This window comes from Rattus norvegicus, chromosome 11 (genome assembly GCF_021556685.1).
Source record: "Rattus norvegicus strain SHRSP/BbbUtx chromosome 11, alternate assembly SHRSP_T2T, whole genome shotgun sequence".
NCBI classification, from domain to species: domain Eukaryota; kingdom Metazoa; phylum Chordata; class Mammalia; order Rodentia; family Muridae; genus Rattus; species Rattus norvegicus.
In genome coordinates, this window is record NC_141544.1 from 64,800,953 (window position 1) to 64,816,792 (window position 15,840).

A 15,840-nucleotide genomic window follows, 5' to 3' on the forward strand; every position below is an offset into this window, starting at 1 on the left:
TAAGGGCAGTGGGAAATAGAGGGTGGGGTGTTTATATCTGGGTGCTGTATTCAGAGATATTTTCACACCCCCCTGTACTTATTTGTGTTTTAATTTACAGGAAACATTTGTTTTTTTAAATAATAAAACATGAATACATGTACATAGATTGTGGCAACAATAAAGTTAGGCTTCAATTTGCAATTTTTGGCAACTGATCATGTATACAGCTAACGTTGTTCTTATCGCCCCCACCACCACCCTGCCATCCCTTTTAATGCAAGGTATAGCAATTCCTTCCTCAGCTTTCAAATGAGGAGACTACATTAATCTCTCTCTCTGTCTCTGTCTCTTTCTCTGTCTCTTTCTCTCTCTGTGTGTCTCTGTTTCTCTCTGTGTGTCTCTGTCTCTCTCTGTGTGTCTCTGTCTCGCTCTGTCTCTGTCTGTCTCTCTCTCTCTTTCTCTCCGAGCCCACACCTGTGTGTGCCTGTGTTGGAGCAGGGGTAAAATATGTTGGCGTTTAAAAAAGATGAAATTTAGGTGGGGCAGGCTTTAGTGTTTAAAAGAGAGGAGGGCCTGTGTTTGGCAACAGTGAAATTCAAATGTATCCTTATGAAAGTGTATGGAATGTCTGAGCAGCAGAGGAGAGACAAAGTCAGGTGTTTACAATGACAAAAATAGCATGAGCCAGAATACTGAAATAGGAATGAACACAGCTTGGAAAAATCACAATGAGAAGGTGAGCAGGGACTTAGACAGGAGAACACTGTCTGAAAATCTAGGTCACAAAATGTGACTTTTGTCCTTTGGGCTAGGGAAGAGGCAGAAGTATGAATAAGGTCTGCTGACTTCATTCACTGAGCAGATAAATATTTACTTGATGCCTACTATTGCCACATACTGTGCTAGTCCTGGGAACAGTGAAGCGAACAGAAACCTCCCTGCACAAGTACTCTACTTCTGCTTCATAAAGATCTATGTGTTGTAGGGTTGAATAGGGTGGAGCTCAATGAGAAGTGTCACTGAGGAGGGATGAGCTGACTTTTATCAGGTAGAGATAATGACTTTAAGTAAAAGACTAAGTCAAAAGGGTCCCATAAAGGGCAGGGGTGATGGTTTAGTCTATAAAGTGCTTGCCTTGCAAGCTCAGGACCTATGTTTAACTCCCCAGGTACCAGATAACAAAGGACAAAGCATGGTGGCACATGCTTTGGTCTCAGCACCAAGGAGGAGGGAGAGATGAAGTCACTCCACAGCCGACCTAGCTTGCCTGTGAGTCAACAACAGCAGATCTTATTGTAAAAACCAATACATACAGCATGTGAAGAATGACAGCCTAGGTTATCCTCTGCAGACATGGGCAAACACATGCAACTCGTACACACACACACACATACACACACACACACACACACACACACGCATATACATATAACACCCATACACACATACACATACACACACACCCAAACACATACACACCCATACACACATACACATACACACACACACATAAACGCACACACAGACACACACACACACATACACATACATATACACACCCAAGCATACACACACATACACGTAAGCACACACATACACATACACACACCCAAACACACACACATACACACCACACACACACACACACACACACACACACACACACACACACACACGGTGGAAGACAGAGAAGAAGCAAAGAGAAATATATAAAGAACACACACACACACACACACACACACACACACACACACACACACAAACACACCCCAAGACAGAGACAGAGACAGAGGGAGAGGGAGAGGGAAAGGGAGGGAGAGGGAGAGACAGAGTTGTACAAATTGGAAAACCAAGGAAAGAGTTGGTTTACCTTGAATCATAACAGTTTGAGAAGGAAGCACAAGGTTAGGTGCATGAACTGCAGCTACTAAACTGCAGACTGAAGCCTCCTCAAAACCTTAGTGCTGCACAATCTATGTACATAAACTTGCAGGCAGGAAAAAAGTCTCCAAGTTATTGAAACCAGAATAATCTTGTACAAGTCATGCACTGGTATTCAAACACAGGGGCTGGTGGACAATATTTTGGAAGAGGGCAGGGGTGGGACTGGAGATAAGTGTGGAAGACCACTGAAGTCCGCTTTACGGTTCAGACAGGTTCTAGAGAACATGGCTTTACGGCTGAAAGGAGGAAAATGAAACACATAGACCCCACATGTCACAGTGACACACTGGTGTCTCAGGGGAAAATGAATCAGTCAGATATTCAATACACCAGTATTTTCTCAGCATCAGTCATGAAGAGGGGCTGCAGGCAGTGGGCAGAAGACTAAAACCACATTTATTTTATGGGTGCCCATTTAATACACTCAATCATATAATAAATATTTACTCCTAGTGTTGATCCAGGAAACACAGCCTGCTCATTTATATATGGACAGTTTGAAAACGATACCTGAAAACACCTTGCTTTTCATTAAATTATCGTGTGTCAATTCTGCTGGAGAGATGAGATTATGAAAGTAAAGCTATGGTGTAACCAGGTTTCCCAGTTTACTCTGAAATGCAAGCTTACTGAATAGACTTCTTATCAAGATGACAGCAATCTTAGGAGCTGTGTGTATCTACGCCATTTTAGTTTTACTGCTGGGAACACAAATGCAGCAACTGATTCCAGTCTTTAGGAAAGGTGAACATTTCTACAAAAAGAGAAATACAGCAAGCACATGGTCTATGCTAGCTAGTACCATGCCAGGTACAGACTGTTCACAAGTTAGGTTATATTAATCTCAAAAGAAGCCTGGGAGGAATTGTGTCTCCACATTAGAGATAAGAAAGCAGCATCAAGGAGAGGTTAATTAACTTGGTAGGGTCCTGTGGCTAGAACATACACAGTCAGGACTTTCATCAAAGGCCATTTTCTGCATTGCATCTACCTTTAAGGCCTGGGCTTGGAGCTGAGCAGGGACCTTGGAAAGTCCTTGTTCCATCTCCTTGCTACATCTGCAAGGGCCAAGATGGAAATAAGGGTGTCTATTCAAGTGTGGATTCAAAGGCTAACTAAAGATCAAGGGAACAGTCTTTCACACCCAGCAAGAACTGCCGTTTGAGCCTTCTCTGAGAGAGGGAAGCTCATCTTTCTTCTCTAGCCTACATTCCCTATTCTCCCGTGGATGTAAACCGATGGGGTGGTACAGGTTAGCTGCCAGAGAAAGAAAAACATTTACTAAGTCCTAATGTCCCACTGCAGTCAAATGTGAGGCATTTTAATCCTTGCTTTGGCGCAATACCAACCACAGACTTCGCTTACAACACAGACAGCCTTACCACGCAAACCAGTGGCTTGGGAAAGGGAAGAAATGGCTCGTTAAGGCTGGAATCAGATCAAAGGTAGGCTATGATACTGCTCAGAAAGGACATTTTGTTGAGAAGGAAGGTATAAGGTGAAGTAAAATAAAGAAATTCAAATCACTTATGGCGGTTAGCAGGCAAACCGCCCCTATTCTTGTTTTGATGACGACACAGCAGACCTGCCTGGATGACAGTCTAAAGTGAAGTTAGGATTCTAAGGCCTCAGTTTCACCTCCGTTCAGCTTTCACTTTTTAAGCAAAAAAGTTGCTTATTCTTGGTATAATGAGGATCTTTCTTTCTTTCTTTCTTTTTTTTTCTTTTTCTTTTTTTTTTTTTTTGCTAAGTAATTAAAAACCAATTGTGTTTAAGGCTTTTGAGAGACTTGGTTTTATGCTGCTTAACTCGGGATTGAGTTTCTAAAACCTCAAATTTAGCAACTCAAGGAAGAATAGTATCTATGGCATGTTTGAAAAAATGTTTTGAAATGAAGTGATGGGCAGTTAAAAATAGAACTGAGCAGAGCGCAGCTCCCGCCTATATCCCTGTCACTGGGTGGGAGAGCGCATGCATCTGCATTATGCAGGCAGGACACTGGCTTCACAATGAAGGGAGTGCCAGCAAAGCCACTGTGGGTGCACTGGCAGCTTTCCCCAATGACAAATGTGACAAGGAAACAGAATGACCAGAAAACCTCCCTGACACCTTCCACAAGAACCTGTTCTCCTTACGCCTGCACACTCTCATCTTTGGACGAGATGCTGCAGGTCCTTTACCTTCCACACCAACACCGTCAACAGGTCCTGCCCAGCTCCGGAACTTTAACAGAGCACTGAAGTCTCTATTAGGAGAGTTTAGCTAAATCTCAGTCTCGAGGAGTCTGAAATTGGAGAATGTGGAAGTTTGTGGTCCAGCCTTAAGGCCAATACCACTCATAAGGTTCTCCCTTTAAGAAAAGGTATCCCAAAATTCAGATAATTAATCTACAGATGAAATTTTGGAAAATCAGACATCCATCACTAATTGTGGCTGTTACCTGAAAAGTATGCTTGGCAAGTTTGTAATTGGGGATAAGGAAGCTGTATGGGAAACTCCGACAGTAAGAATGGCCTTAAAGACACTTAAATCTCAGAGCGGAGGGTGGGGTCCGAGCAGCACACTTCCTCCCAAACAAATCACCTGTCAGCATTAACCACTGGGAGAGCCTTGCTTCCTCAGGATTTGGAACTACCTGTGGTGCTGTGATTTGCTTAGGCAGTCCTTTACAAGTTAAGCCCACGGAGGATCGGAGGATCGTAATTCCATACATATTCTTCTAGTTAGCAGGTGCAGCCTTCCATATATTGTGGTATTAAAGAAGATGGGTCACAGGGCCTCTCTCAGGGAAGGGCTTACCAAGCTGCAGGGAATGTGAGAAGCAGATGGCTGGCTGCTGTCGGCGTCTCAGGCTCTCACCCTGGAGCAAGGCCTTCCAGGGCAGCCTGCCTCCTGCGGCTGAGCCAGGTGGAGCTTGTTCCAGGGCTCCTCCCCAGGATGTCTGCCGCGTACCACAACCAGACTCCTTTCTCTGCCCCTTCCTTTCATCACCTTCAATCTAATCGAATGAGCATCTCCTCTGTCCTCACTTCTTGAGAACATGACCCCTGACATGTCCTTCCCATTGGCCTTTCTTTTTGCTTCATCTTACCAAAGCCCGGGAAAACATTGGCAGGTTTCCAAATCCTGGAATTGTGCTACCTAGTGAGCCCTTTAGGGTCTAGGCTTCATTTTACTTAGTGAAAGGAACACACACGCACACACACACACACACACACACACACACACACACACACACCCCTCTCTGTATTTCATACATAGTACACAGGAGCAACAACTGCTATTGAAAAGATCTTTTCTCTATGAAGATTACACCTTGCCTACAAAATTATATATACATATATATAATTATAAAATAAAATATATATATGTATGTATCATACACTCAGCACGTGTTCGTTCAGCATTATTTATTATTTAGTAGCTTCCACACACCAGGCACAGGTTTTTAAAAGGCGGTTATGAGCTCCTGCTATAGAGGAGTATGCATTCTAAAGATGGGATGGACAGTAAACAGGTCAGTAATTACTAAAATAGGACACTGGGTCCCTTAAGCAAGGCAGTGTGAGAAGACAAAGAATAATGTGGGAAGCATCCACTGTTTTAAAGTCACGAGTAAAGACGGCTAGCCGTCCCCCACACCTTCCCAGGTTTGCAGTCACACACGTTTGGGGCATTGGCTTTGTTGCTGGGATGCTGACCATCAAGTGCACTGAAAGGGTATCTCTGTGTCATGAGCCCACCTGCTGCATTGAACATAAGATCTTAAATCTATATTACTAACCTACACAGCAATTCTGCCTTGGGGGAAGGACAGCCCGAGTCATTAGAAGCCGGAGTCAGTCACAGCTGTCCCAGGCAGATGGCTGTAGTGGGCAATATGATAAGCCTGCCAGGTTTCTCAAAATATGAAAGGGTTTCTGTCTCATTAGTACTTCATGGTTGACCATCCACAAACACCTGGTGCTTAGACTCCTTCCTCCCATGAAAATGTCACATAGTTTTAATTCCAAAGAATATGTATTATGCAATCTTTGCCAAATGAGCTAATATTTCAATAATTGACAAACTTACACATAGAAGGAGGAAAATCCTTCTTCATATGTCCTAATTTCAGTGACAAAATAAATTAGTGGCAGAGGCAAATTTAAGATACCTTTGTCCTTCTCTATATCTGTTCAAAGGGAAGTTCCACCTTCACAGACACAAACAACACAGATCAATGCCTCAGAATAACTGAGTTCATCTCTGCTTTGTTTTCCTTATTTAATAATCAAGTGTCCTCATCATCTCCAATACAGACACCAACTGAACAAGTACCACAATGTACGTGCTCCAGGTAAGAATCACACCATATTTAAACTTTGTTAAACTTGTTATGACGTAGAAGGGGCCAAAGACTTGGGCTTTGAAGGCACATTTTATACTTAGGTAGTATATTTTTTAACTTTTAAAATTTAAGTACCTTGAGGTCATAAATTTTAATGGTTACATTTATGAAAATAAGATAACAACTACATAAATAGCTCAAAAGAGTAGAAAGTATCTTAAATAATTTGAATGCTAAAAATGATCTAAAATATAAGGTATAAACAAATGATAGGGATTTATTTATTTGGATGTAACATTATCTTATATATAGACTTTTAATTGATCAATAAAAATAGCCTTATTAAGAGGGAAATGGGAAAACTGGAGGCTTTAATTAGGGAAGCGGAGGGAAACCAAAACAGAAGGCGAGAAAGTAAGGAGGGAATATAAGACTAAGAATGTTTGTTTACTGCCAAAAGAGGAAAGAAACCAATTGTTCTATGCAGCTCTGGAGACTGTGAGCCACAACAATGACCAACATGGCAAGATGTCCCTAAAAATGTAAGAGTGGCAGTCATACTCTGGCAGTAACCTACAGCCCTCCAATTGGACTTAAGGTTCACCTAACAGGAAAGAAATCATGCCTGATACTGGGAACCTAGCAAACTATCTGGGGCTAGTGAAGTCATTGATTTTAGGAGAACTTACTACCCGCACTTGACTAAAACAGAGCAAATTCTAACTGCATTCTAAGTACTTAGCCTTATACCACGATCACTGTAGTTCTCAACCCTCAGTAAAGAAGCTTTTCTTTACAACAGACAGAGACCATTACAGAAAATCACAACCAAAGTGTAGAGAACAACTGATCAGAGTACCAGCCCTGTGGATACGTCTACCACAGAACTTCTGCACCTAAGGCAGAGGTAGCATTGCAGAACAGGAAACACAGAAACTGTAAGAGCTAGAGGACCAGGAAATCTGTTGTGAAATGTTTTCTAGAAATGACGGGAGCATCAGCCTAACACTTCAATATGGCTACCCAAATGAGACCCAAACAAGGACAACAGTCATAGATGTGGTAAAGTGGGAGGGGAAATCTCGCAGGCTTTCACCCCTAGACAAAGAGTTACAGGGAACTAAGGGATGCTGAGACTAGAAAGAGTCTTTTCCCAAGGAGAAGCTCGATTATTGGCTATGCAATAGTAAGTGGCTATTCCTAAAGTATTTTATATACAAGCAACACTTAAGGGACTCAAGGTCAAAAGGTTGTATTTAAAGGTGTGTGTGCCTGTGTGTGTGTGTGTGTGTGTGTGTGTGTAAAAATAACAAAGAAAGAAGAGGCCAAATATTTGAGAGGGAGCTAGAGGAGAGGCACAGGAAGAGCTGGAGGAAGAAAAGTAAATGGAGGTAAATAATATAATTATTTTTTAATTTTAAAAATTAAAAATAAGAGAGAGCCCTTGGGCAGCACCCCGCGAGCAAACTTGAGCATCGGGACCACAGGTAAGACCAACTTGTCTGCTGCAAGAGAGCTGCCTGGTGAGATCGGGACACACAGAGGCAGAGTTCATCTAGGAACGGGCACGTCCTGTGTTTGCCGGAGGTCCCACGCCCTCGGATCCCGGGCCCGCAGCAGCTCTCTGCTCCCAGACCCTGTGGGAAAGAGACCTCACCGCCTGATCAGGTGGGCACTCCTGAGGCTGCAGAGCGGAAGAGACCACCAACACTGCCCACCCCTGCCCACATCCCTGGCCCAAGAGGAAACTGTATAAGGCCTCTGGGCTCCCGTGGGGGAGGGCCCAGGAGCGGCAGGACCCCTGCCTGAGACACCGCCGGAACCTGAGGGAAACAGACCGGATAAACAGTTCTCTGCACCCAAATCCCGTGGGAGGGAGAGCTGAACCTTCAGAGAGGCAGACAAGCCTGGGAAACCAGAAGAGACTGCTCTCTGTACATACATCTCGGACGCCAGAGGAAAACACCAAGGGCCATCTGGAACCCTGGTGCACTGAAGCTCCCGGAAGGGGCGGCACAGATCTTCCTGGTTGCTGCCGCTGCAGAGCCCTTGGGCAGCACCCCGCGAGCAAACTTGAGCCTCGGGACCACAGGTAAGACCAACTTGTCTGCTGCAAGAAAGCTGCCTGGTGAACTCAAGACACAGGCCCACAGGAACAGCTGAAGACCTGTAGAGAGGAAAAACTACACGCCCGAAAGCAGAACACTCTGTCCCCATAACTGACTGAAAGAGAGGAAAACAGGTCTACAGCACTCCTGACACACAGGCTTATAGGACAGTCTAGCCACTGTCAGAAATAGCGGAACAAAGTAACACTAGAGATAATCTGATGGCGAGAGGCAAGCGCAGGAACCCAAGCCACAGAAACCAAGACTACATGCCATCATCGGAGCCCAATTCTCCCACCAAAACAAACATGGAATATCCAAACACACCAGAAAAGCAAGATCTAGTTTCAAAATCATATTTGATCATGATGCTGGAGGACTTCAAGAAAGACATGAACACACTTAGGGAAACACAGGAAAACATTAATAAACAAGTAGAAGCCTACAGAGAGGAATCGCAAAAATCCCTGAAAGAATTCCAGGAAAACACAAGCAAACAGTTGAAGGAATTAAAAATGGAAATAGAAGCAATCAAGAAAGAACACATGGAAACAACCCTGGATATAGAAAACCAAAAGAAGAGACAAGGAGCTGTAGATACAAGCCTCACCAACAGAATTCAAGAGATGGAAGAGAGAATCTCAGGAGCAGAAGATTCCATAGAAATCATTGACTCAACTGTCAAAGATAATGTAAAGCGGAAAAAGCTACTGGTCCAAAACATACAGGAAATCCAGGACTCAATGAGAAGATCAAACCTAAGGATAATAGGTATAGAAGAGAGTGAAGACTCCCAGCTCAAAGGACCAGTAAATATCTTCAACAAAATCATAGAAGAAAACTCCCCTAACCTAAAAAAAGAGATACCCATAGACATACAAGATGCCTACAGAACTCCAAATAGATTGGACCAGAAAAGAAACACCTCCCGTCAGATAATAGTCAAAACACCAAATGCACAAAATAAAGAAAGAATATTAAAAGCAGTAAGGGAAAAAGGTCAAGTAACATATAAAGGCAGACCTATCAGAATCACACCAGACTTCTCGCCAGAAACTATGAAGGCCAGAAGATCCTGGACTGATGTCATACAGACCCTAAGAGAACACAAATGCCAGCCCAGGTTACTGTATCCTGCAAAACTCTCAATTAACATAGATGGAGAAACCAAGATATTCCATGACAAAACCAAATTTACACAATATCTTTCTACAAATCCAGCACTACAAAGGATAATAAATGGTAAAGCCCAACATAAGGAGGCAAGCTATACCCTAGAAGAAGCAAGAAACTAATCGTCTTGGCAACAAAACAAAGAGAATGAAAGCACACAAACATAACCTCACATCCAAATATGAATATAACGGGAAGCAATAACCACTATTCCTTAATATCTCTCAACATCAATGGCCTCAACTCCCCAATAAAAAGAAATAGATTAACAAACTGGATACGCAACGAGGACCCTGCATTCTGCTGCCTACAGGAAACACACCTCAGAGACAAAGACAGACACTACCTCAGAGTGAAAGGCTGGAAAACAACTTTCCAAGCAAATGGTCAGAAGAAGCAAGCTGGAGTAGCCATTCTAATATCAAATAAAATCAATTTTCAACTAAAAGTCATCAAAAAAGATAAGGAAGGACACTTCATATTCATCAAAGGAAAAATCCACCAAGATGAACTCTCAATCCTAAATATCTATGCCCCAAATACAAGGGCACCTACATATGTAAAAGAAACCTTACTAAAGCTCAAAACACACATTGGACCTCACACAATAATAGTGGGAGATTTCAACACCCCACTCTCATCAATGGACAGATCATGGAAACAGAAATTAAACAGAGATGTCGACAGACTAAGAGAAGTCATGAGCCAAATGGACTTAACGGATATTTATAGAACATTCTATCCTAAAGCAAAAGGATATACCTTCTTCTCAGCTCCTCATGGTACTTTCTCCAAAATTGACCATATAATTGGTCAAAAAACGGGCCTCAACAGGTACAGAAAGATAGAAATAATCCCATGCGTGCTATCGGACCACCACGGCCTAAAACTGGTCTTCAATAACAATCAAGGAAGAATGTCCACATATACTTGGAAATTGAACAATGCTCTACTCAATGATAACCTGGTCAAGGAAGAAATAAAGAAAGAAATTAAAAACTTTTTAGAATTTAATGAAAATGAAGGTACAACATACCCAAACTTATGGGACACAATGAAAGCTGTGCTAAGAGGAAAACTCATAGCGCTGAGTGCCTGCAGAAAGAAACAGGAAAGAGCATATGTCAGCAGCTTGACAGCACACCTAAAAGCTCTAGAACAAAAAGAAGCAAATACACCCAGGAGGAGTAGAAGGCAGGAAATAATCAAACTCAGAGCTGAAATCAACCAAGTAGAAACAAAAAGGACCATAGAAAGAATCAACAGAACCAAAAGTTGGTTCTTTGAGAAAATCAACAAGATAGATAAACCCTTAGCCAGACTAACGAGAGGACACAGAGAGTGCGTCCAAATTAACAAAATCAGAAATGAAAAGGGAGACATAACAACAGATTCAGAGGAAATTCAAAAAATCATCAGATCTTACTACAAAAACCTATATTCAACAAAACTTGAAAATCTTCAGGAAATGGACAATTTCCTAGACAGATACCAGGTACCGAAGTTAAATCAGGAACAGATAAACCAGTTAAACAACCCCATAACTCCTAAGGAAATAGAAGCAGTCATTAAAGGTCTCCCAACCAAAAAGAGCCCAGGTCCAGACGGGTTTAGTGCAGAATTCTATCAAACCTTCATAGAAGACCTCATACCAATATTATCCAAACTATTCCACAAAATTGAAACAGATGGATCACTACCGAATACCTTCTACGAAGCCACAATTACTCTTATACCTAAACCACACAAAGACACAACAAAGAAAGAGAACTTCAGACCAATTTCCCTTATGAATATCGACGCAAAAATACTCAACAAAATTCTGGCAAACCGAATCCAAGAGCACATCAAAACAATCATCCACCATGATCAAGTAGGCTTCATCCCAGGCATGCAGGGATGGTTTAATATACGGAAAACCATCAACGTGATCCATTATATAAACAAACTGAAAGAACAAAACCACATGATCATTTCATTAGATGCTGAGAAAGCATTTGACAAAATTCAACACCCCTTCATGATAAAAGTCCTGGAAAGAATAGGAATTCAAGGCCCATACCTGAACATGGTAAAAGCCACATACAGCAAACCAGTTGCTAACATTAAACTAAATGGAGAGAAACTTGAAGCAATCCCACTAAAATCAGGGACTAGACAAGGCTGCCCACTCTCTCCCTACTTATTCAATATAGTTCTTGAAGTTCTAGCCAGAGCAATCAGACAACAAAAGGAGGTCAAGGGGATACAGATCGGAAAAGAAGAAGTCAAAATATCACTATTTGCAGATGACATGATAGTATATTTAAGTGATCCCAAAAGTTCCACCAGAGAACTACTAAAGCTGATAAACAACTTCAGCATAGTGGCTGGGTATAAAATTAACTCAAATAAATCAGTTGCCTTCCTCTATAAAAAAGAGAAACAAGCCGAGAAAGAAATTAGGGAAACGACACCCTTCATAATAGACCCAAATAATATAAAGTACCTCGGAGTGACTTTAACAAAGCAAGTAAAAGATCTGTACAATAAGAACTTCAAGACACTGAAGAAGGAAATTGAAGAAGACCTCAGAAGATGGAAAGATCTCCCATGCTCATGGATTGGCAGGATTAATATAGTAAAAATGGCCATTTTACCAAAAGCGATCTACAGATTCAATGCAATCCCCATCAAAATACCAATCCAATTCTTCAAAGAGTTAGACAGAACAATTTGCAAATTCATCTGGAATAACAAAAAACCCAGGATAGCTAAAGCTATCCTCAACAATGAAAGGACTTCAGGGGGAATCACTATCCCTGAACTCAAGCAGTATTACAGAGCAATAGTGATAAAAACTGCATGGTATTGGTACAGAGACAGACAGATAGACCAATGGAATAGAATTGAAGACCCAGAAATGAACCCACACACCTATGGTCACTTGATTTTTGACAAAGGAGCCAAAACCATGAAATGGAAAAAAGATAGCATTTTCAGCAAATGGTGCTGGTTCAACTGGAGGTCAACATGCAGAAGAATGCAGATCGATCCATGCTTATCACCCTGTACAAAGCTTAAGTCCAAGTGGATCAAGGACCTCCACATCAAACCAGACACACTCAAACTAATAGAAGAAAAACTAGGGAAGCATCTGGAACACATGGGCACTGGAAAAAAATTTCCTGAACAAAACACCAATGGCTTATGCTCTAAGATCAAGAATTGACAAATGGGATCTCATAAAACTGCAAAGCTTCTGTAAGGCAAAGGACACTGTGGTTAGGACAAAACGGCAATCAACAGATTGGGAAAAGATCTTTACCAATCCTACAACAGATAGAGGCCTTATATCCAAAATATACAAAGAACTCAAGAAGTTAGACCACAGGGAAACAAATAACCCTATTAAAAAGGGGGCTCAGAGCTAAACAAAGAATTCACAGCTGAGGAATGCCGAATGGCGGAGAAACACCTAAAGAAATGTTCAACATCTTTAGTCATAAGGGAAATGCAAATCAAAACAACCCTGAGATTTCACCTCACACCAGTGAGAATGGCTAAGATGAAAAACTCAGGGGACAACAGATGCTGGCGAGGATGTGGAGAAAGAGAAACACTCCTCCATTGTTGGTGGGATTGCAAACTGGTACAACCATTCTGGAAATCAGTCTGGAGGATCCTCAGAAAATTGGACATTGAACTGCCTGAGGATCCAGCTATACCTCTCTTGGGCATATACCCAAAAGATGCCCCAACATATAAAAAAGACACGTGCCCCACTATGTTCATCGCAGCCTTATTTATAATAGCCAGAAGCTGGAAAGAACCCAGATGCCCTTCAACAGAGGAATGGATATAGAAAATGTGGTACATCTACACAATGGAATATTACTCAGCTATCAAAAACAACGACTTTATGAAATTCGTAGGCAAATGGCTGGAACTGGAAAATATCATCCTGAGTGAGCTAACCCAAACACAGAAAGACATACATGGTATGCACTCACTGATAAGTGGCTATTAGCCCAAATGCTTGAATTACCCAATGCCTAGAACAAATGAAACTCAAGACAGATGATCAAAATGTGAATGGTTCACTCCTTCTTTAAAAGGGGAACAAGAATACCCTTGGCAGGGAAGACAGAGGCAAAGATTAAAACAGAGACTGAAGGAACACCCATTCAGAGTCTGCCCCACATGTGGCCCATGCATATACAGCCATCCAATTAGACAAGATGGATGAAGCAAAGAAGTGCAGACCGACAGGAGCCGGATGTAGATCGCTCCTGAGAGACACAGCCAGAATACAGCAAATACAGAGGCGAATACCAGCAGCAAACCACTGAACTGAGAATAGGACCCCCGTTGAAGGAATCAGAGAAAGAACTGGAAGAGCTTGAAGGGGCTCGAGACCCCATATGTACAACAATGCCAAGCAACCAGAGCTTCCAGGGACTAAGCCACTACCTAAAGACTATACATGGACTGACCCTGGACTCTGACCTCATAGGTAGCAATGAATATCCTAGTAAGAGCACCAGTGGAAGGGGAAGCCCTGGGTCCTGCTCAGACTGAACCTCCAGTGAACTAGACTGTTGGGGGGAGGGGGACAATGGGGGGAGGGTGGGGAGGGGAACACCGATAAGAAAGGGGAGGGGGGAGGGGGATGTTTGCCCGGAAACTGGGAAAGGGAATAACACTCGAAATGTATATAAGAAATACTCAAGTTAATAATAAAAAAAAAATTAAAAATAAGTTTATAGTATATTTATTTATTAAAGAAGTATCTATTCAATCCTTTGTGTTTTATACTATGACAAATGTAAAAATAAAGACAATTATCCCTGCCAAGGGGGAACTTACAAATCAGAGCTGCAAAGGAAACATGGGGATAACTAATAATGCTTTTAGTCAGCATATAGTAAACATTTTCTACGTGATAGATGCTATTTTTATACTGCTTTGCATCTAACTTTTAATCATAGCAATCTTATAAACAGGTTCATATTTCCCAAGAAGCTTGGAAATTTGCCCAAGTTTAGAATCCTAGTAAAGGACAGAGCTTAAGCCATACACTTGGCACAGTAGTACATTCCATTTCAAGTTGGGACACATACACATATGTGCATACACATGCATGTACACACACGCACACAGGGATTATAACTATTGGAAAATCAGCATCAATAAAGCAGTAAATAATGTATATTGTGGTAGCTCAAGGAAGTTTTCAAATGAAACAAAACCTAGATCTAAATTGGCTTTGAGGATTCAGACATGAAAATAGAGGACCAATAAGAATATATTGCAGGTATATTTTTTTCCAGAGTGCCTAGGTATATACATTATTGAAATATGATACACATATAAAACGTGAAGTGCCACGACATTCATTTAAAATTGCTCGTTGACAGTAAATATACTATTATAGACTAGATTTATTTTGTAATCACAACAGAGAGAAACTTTCATAAAGCAATGCCTGACAATGGAACAGAATTTATTTTATTTCATAGAAATATAACTTAAGTATTTTCCTACAAAGTCATCCATTCCTAGTCTACTTCAATGGGTAACAACCTGAAACAGAACAATGTGTAGCTTTCCATAATTAAAAATGCCATCCAGCAAACACATTTTCAGTTTGCCCTAGAGGCACTGTGTGGGCTTTCACAGGCAGGAGGCGCCTCACTCACCCTTCTGGGTTTGCGTTTGTTATACTTGTAACATTGATATATAGGAAGACGATTTTCATAGCTAGTTTGCAAGGGGCACACAATAACGTCTGGCAAGTGGGCGGCTTTCCAGCAGAACAGTTTGGGGATTGTTTGGCCATGACACTTACCAAGCGATAGGTCTGGGCCTTTAAAACGTTGAGATCAATAAAGTTTTCTTCATTATCTGTCTCCTCTTCCTTTGAAAAATAAAAAAATATTTCATATTAAAAAAGCTATAATTTAGATATAGATTTTTAAATACATAATATCCTAAGCTATGCTGAGCTTAATCTGACTGACTCAGTAAAGCATATTTAAAAGTCTAATAAATATGCAGAAAGTAGGGCTCGCAATTATTAACAGCTCATATGTTCTTTGAAGTTTTGATGGTGCCATTTAAAAAACCTGCTTCTGTAGACACTGAAAAAAGGAGGGAGAAAGAGGGAGGGAGGGAGTAATTGCTACAGTTCATTGATGAACATAAAAATAGACAAATAGGCCCAAGTGGCATGTATGAAATAGTGCAAGCTTATGGAATTCTGGGCAACGAGACTGAAATGAAAAAACAATGAATGCTGAGACACAAGTCACTTCCTTTGTT

General features: G+C 41.5%; 1 protein-coding gene across 1 annotated transcript in view; it reads right to left on the minus strand.

Annotated features, from left to right (window-relative positions):
* The window catches only part of Ift57 (intraflagellar transport 57), a 65,194-nt gene that overhangs the window by 35,263 nt on the left and 14,091 nt on the right, over positions 1 to 15,840 (minus strand). The window contains 1 exon segment of the mRNA NM_001107093.1: positions 15,368 to 15,436. Coding sequence (NP_001100563.1) covers positions 15,368 to 15,436 — 69 coding nt within the window.